This window comes from Ylistrum balloti, unplaced genomic scaffold, assembly GCF_031769215.1.
Source record: "Ylistrum balloti isolate Yb309-2 unplaced genomic scaffold, AGI_CSIRO_Ybal_v1 Utg371072, whole genome shotgun sequence".
In the NCBI taxonomy this organism is placed as follows: Eukaryota; Metazoa; Mollusca; class Bivalvia; order Pectinida; family Pectinidae; genus Ylistrum; species Ylistrum balloti.
Genome location: NW_026782592.1, coordinates 735,215 through 740,886, shown reverse-complemented (window position 1 = coordinate 740,886; position 5,672 = coordinate 735,215). Strand labels below are relative to the sequence as shown.

Here is a 5,672-nt window from a genome sequence, read left to right as displayed (position 1 = left end):
ATTTGCAGTACATACAGTGTTTCTGAAGCATATCTAGTTATCTTATACTTGACAAGGGCTTCGATTTTATGTAGATGCGTGTACCTCTCTAGAGGACAGCGTGTCACTGACTGAAAGTAGCTCAATCTGACCTAAATTTGAATTTCTTTATGAAAACACTGCACTATTTCAGTCTCATTTCATCTACAATGCTTGATAGTTGATAATTCTTCAGCCGAAAATTAGAGCCTATATCATGGCCGAAGACAGAGCAAATTCGCTGATTCGGTATTGAAAGACGACTGTGGTGTAATCGACCGCCGGGCGGAACAATACATGTCTCACGCCAACGAAATATTTATGATTTATTTCTTCGAAGTGAATACAAACATAGAAATGAAGAAATGACAGAAAAAAAATCGAAGAGGAAAAATAGTGTTGTATGTTTCAACCCTAACTTCCGCCAGTACCTGATTTCAGCAGACAATCGCGCAAGTGCACATAGCCAGAGTGAAACAGACTAAAATTGATACTGTCATTTCTTAACAGTGTTTCAAAGGACAGTCATTTATAATCGACTTATTTTTCTATGTTCTATCAGAGACGTATATACGTCTCTGGTTCTACATAGGCCAATGTCTTCATCCGTCTTTCTAGTTGCTGTCGAGTTTTCAAACATTTCATCCTGGTTTTGGTTTTGGCCGACTCGGATAGTTTGCACTAATTAATATTTACAGAAATAATTTAATTTACTTTTGTTCTCCCACTTTAGACCTGTACTGTTTCATCACAAATGCGCACTTTTCGCGCGGGTTTTTACGGTAGCAAAATAAATATTTACAAACCGTTGTAAAGTTTTGTTTTTGATTCAATATCCAATAACAATGCAAGTGGTAATCTCTCGATTTGGATTTTAGCCACCTATCAGTAATTTCAGTATTATGTTGATTCATGCATCTGAACATTTTGTCCGGATTTATTTGGATATTTACAGGAGAAAGATTTTAGCTTCTATATCTATAGCAATTGGATACAATATAAATAACTTCTAATGTAAAATTGTTTAATTCAGTTAAGTATTATTCACAGTTTGTGGCGTTATTCATCCTGTTGTCTCACCTTGTTGTTTGTAGCGAAAACAAAACAGTGAGCAACATGATAGTGTAGTAAATACTACCTTTACTCTTTTTAAATTACCTGAAATCTGATCAGCATGCAGTGGAATCATGAAATGAATAATGAATAATAATAACCCACAATATAGGACAGAAAATATATACTATGGTGATTGTATATAATATTTACATATTGAAAGTAATTTCAGTGTTAATGTATTAGTTAGTCATTTATGTTATTTTTCCAATGTTCCACCGCACAATTTATCGTTCTGATCTCGCCGGTTAATTTTTCCACTTAAAACTAAAATAAGACGAAGTTATATGGCATATCGTCGAAGACATTATACGAGTCCAAAATATATATTTGGGCGGAGACCTGTGCTGGAAGATAAAGTTTAGGGTCGATCAGTTTTTGGGCGCGATAATTTTTTTTTTTATGAACTACCATCTGACTGATGGTGATTATGCACACGTTGTGTCCAGTACAATGTGCTGGTGATTAGTATCACTATACAAGTTCTTTCCGGAAAATTATAAAGAAAATGTGACAGATCAATATTGTGAGCTTATATTAAATTAAAACACATACTAACTTTGCAAATTTCTGGTGTATTTGATTAATAACACGAATGATAAATAAATGATTACCGTAAAAATAAGTAAATATCTGCATCTGCCCAGTACTCCGGCACGGTTTTTAGACTCAACCCTTTGCGCAACTGTAAAGAACTACTTCCTTTCTACTACAGCGGCCATTGCTCATAGGCAAGTGTCCAATGTGGAAATTATATCCCCCGGTTATCTCCACCATCACGATAGTAAATATATTGGAGTTCAGACAGATGTACACAGATTAAACCAAATTTCATAGATTTATACTTATTTGCCATATACTTTCGGTACATGCTGTTATAATCCACTCGAAAACAAGAAATTCGTCCATTGTATTGACGTGCAACATGACTTAAGTTGGAGTAAATTGTATTTTACGTTGATACTTTGATGACATGACAACACACACACACCTTGGGTGAGCATTAACAATCGATATGATAATTAAACACGCACAAACAGGGACTTCACACAGCTTATTGCACTCTAAACTTTGGCACTTGTGTCTGCTAGGAATGCAAGATTTGGTAGTAGTCATAACATACCTGGTACACTGTTCAACGTCATGTTGGATAATATTTATCTAGCGCTCTAGTATTAAGTTTGGTTCAAACTTTGAACTTATAGTGGTTGTGCGAACGATTGTTTAGCATAGATAATGTTAAAAACTATTGATACACAACTGGAAAAATGTTCCACACGACCCTCTCGCAGAATGTGCAGCTGGAACGGTTCGTTCGTCGTTAGAACAGCTCTTAACATTTTTTTATGCACCTTGTGAATGTTTTTCTGAAGACAACGTACAGAAGAGTGCTTACCCTTAGCATTATTTCAGCTAGATTTCGTCCATAGAATCTCGCTCAATTTTCAACTGATTTCATTCAAACTTAATCGACTTTACCATAATGTGATGGTGTTGTCTTTTATTTTGTTATTATTGTTTCGTTACCATATTTTTATTTATGATTAGAATACTAAAATGTATCTCTCATAGGTATGGGATGAGTGGTTTTCTGTCCTCCAGTGTTTTTGTATAGGATGTGTTATGGTCTGTTGCTTTTTGAATCTTGATTTTTGACTATTTTTGTTCACAGCAGCCATGGGCAAGTTCATGAAGCAAGGGAAGGTGGTGCTTGTCTTGAACGGAAGATTTGCTGGCCGTAAAGCTGTCATTGTGAAGGTGAGGTAATCGCTCGATGACAGATGGTCCCCCAAAAAATACCCTATGTATACTCTGACGACCTCTCATACATGAAAGTAGTTTCTTGATTCAATTTTGGATGAGAGAAGAAATTCTGCCCCTTGTAAAATGAAAAATATGAGATAATCTTTGTTTTTTTTTATGTGACATTTTTAGCATTCATTAATAGAATACATTAAATCGGAAAAACAGTTTTCAACATGAAGATCTTTGACGTACAATCTCTGCTGAATCAATCTGAACTACAGAGTACAATGCTAATGTCGACATGATAATATAGCATTAAAAAACCTGTTTCTTTGAACCAGTATAGTATACCAGTGAAATAACTTGCTTTTTACAGAACTACGATGATGGTACACAAGAGAAGGGTTATGGTCATGCCCTAGTAGCAGGCATTGACCGATACCCACGCAAGGTTACCCGTGACATGGGCAAGAAGAAGACCAAGGATAGGTCCAAGATGAAGACTTTCATGAGAGTATACAACTACAACCATCTTATGCCCACAAGGTATGGAGATTTAACACGATAAAGTCTTTCTGTTTTTAGTTCATCTGTCCATCCGGCATCTTTCAAGTTCTTTAAAATCCTATTCCTCCTGTAGGTATGATAAGATATTGCACAAATACATTCTGAAATATTCTTCGGTGAAAGGGAATCAGTTGTGCCCAATTGGGGAAATAAGCAAATTCCTAAAAATTCTACTTCTCAAGTATCCTTGCATGAAAGGTAACCAAGTTTGTGTCAGGATTGGTTCTCGGTTCCCAGGGTCCAGAAGGGTAGATATTGCCCAAATTTGATGTGAAGCATTCGTTGGTGAAGGGGAATCAATTTTGTTTAAACAGTTCATCTTCCCCTTTCGCAAAAAATGGAAGATGGGGCCCAATAGGGGAAATACAGCCACATAGGGCACGAGGGATGGGCCAAATTGGGGAAATGTAAATTTTAGAGAAATTCTTCTCGATACAAGGATATTGTCCAAGTTTGGAACATTGAATCTGACCCTTTGTGACCACAAGGGCAGGACCCAGTAAGGAGATGGTTTTGGGAATTATTTTGCATATTTTGAATGCCTTATTAAAAGGCCAAATTTGCCATGTGAGCAATGCATATTTTCACTCATGTACACTTATTCATAATTTGCTTCATGTTTCATTTTACTCTCTTTGTATTATATAAGGTGTAACCAGTTTTAGGCCCCCCAATCTTAAATTAGCCTTCCATGATCATGAACGAAAATTTTAAAGGTCAAATGTTGCATGTAGGCGAAAATTTCCTGGTTAGTGGTATGGTGATACTGCTATGATAATTGTGGTTTGACACTAATTTAAAGTCTTTAAGGTTGACAAAATCACATGTCGCTTGAGCAAAATAAATATTGTGTAAGTTTGGAAAACTCTGTAGATTGATATTCAATATGTTCATAATGAGACTGAAGTTGTTCACACTAAGCTTTTATCTGTGATCTGTTTTCATTTCTATGGAGAGCAATGCACGTCTCTGTACTGTTGTTTGGTCTGGAAAAGGTATATATACATACTGTGCAGTGATCAATCCATATTTGACCATCATGTTTTCAGGGTTACTTTCTCAGATTTTGGGACTGATAAAAATCTTGAGGTCTCAGAAAACGGTACATATACCAGTGCATTTTGAGACATTTGTAAAATCTCTACCTGTAAGTGTAAGTAGGTGGTATTTTTGTCAATATTTGAATTGATAGTGCAGGCTTTTAACTAGTATTGTGTAGGGTGCACAAACTAATTGATGTTAAAGACAGTCTGTGGTCAAATGAGTGATTTTTGATACTTGATATTTTTCCAGATACTCTGTTGATGTGAACTTGGACAAATCCTCTGTCAACAAAGATGCTTTCAGGGACCCAGCTCTTAAACGCAAGGCTAGGCGAGATGTCAAGGCTAAGTTTGAGGAAAGGTAAGTCTTTACAATGTGACAGCATCTTTATCTTTGATCCCAAATAAGTGTAATAAGTTCTCCTGACTGTAAAATGGCAGCCTTTCCAGTTACAATATATAGAAATGAATGTTTAAGTGGATTAGAATACATTTTTTCCAAAAACTCTATATCTTGCTTAACCTTAACTGTTACCCTGTTGTTTTTTTTTTTTTTTTCAGATACAAGACTGGAAAGAACAGATGGTTTTTCCAGAAGCTGCGATTCTAAATAAAAAAAAAATGTACAGTATTATGGTGTGGTAGTGATCATTTTACTCAATTTAATCTTCAGCTTCATCTCTTGCCCAATTGGCCAGTCGAGATGACCCGTTGCTATCATGTGTCGTGCATTGCTGTCTGTAAACCTTCCCATATATAAAAAAAACTACTACTGCTAAATGCCTGGGCGGATTTCAACTAAATTTGGTCTGAACCATCATTGTGGATGGAAAATCATTTCTTAAATCCAGGGAGTTGATTAGTCTGAACTATTAAAAATTCATTCACACCATTGAGAAAAATGTCTGGAGTTAATTTGTTACGGGTTTTTTAATTTTTCCATCTAATCAAAGCTTTAACATGGTAGCCACAGGCCATTTTGTAATAGATAGCAAAACTTTTCATGAACATAACTTACCATTGATGAGTGTTTAGGTCACCGTTGATAAAGTCAAACAAGCCGATTCCTGTATATACACCAATGTAGGTGGGAGAGAGGTGTCTAAATGAAAATGAACTAAGTAAACAACTAGAAGTTTAGTCAGTATCTGTTGAAGCAACACCGAATTATCATATTCAGACTGA

General features: G+C 35.7%; 1 protein-coding gene across 1 annotated transcript; it reads left to right on the top strand.

The window, feature by feature from the left end:
• The first annotated feature begins 2,803 nt into the window (after positions 1-2,803).
• Positions 2,804-5,118, top strand: LOC132560511 (large ribosomal subunit protein eL27-like). The gene is made up of 4 exons (XM_060225178.1): positions 2,804-2,889; positions 3,254-3,423; positions 4,738-4,848; positions 5,049-5,118. Exons 1-4 carry the CDS (start codon positions 2,809-2,811, stop codon positions 5,095-5,097), a joined length of 411 nt encoding a protein of 136 aa, XP_060081161.1. The 5' UTR covers positions 2,804-2,808; the 3' UTR covers positions 5,098-5,118.
• The last annotated feature ends 554 nt before the right edge of the window (positions 5,119-5,672 follow it).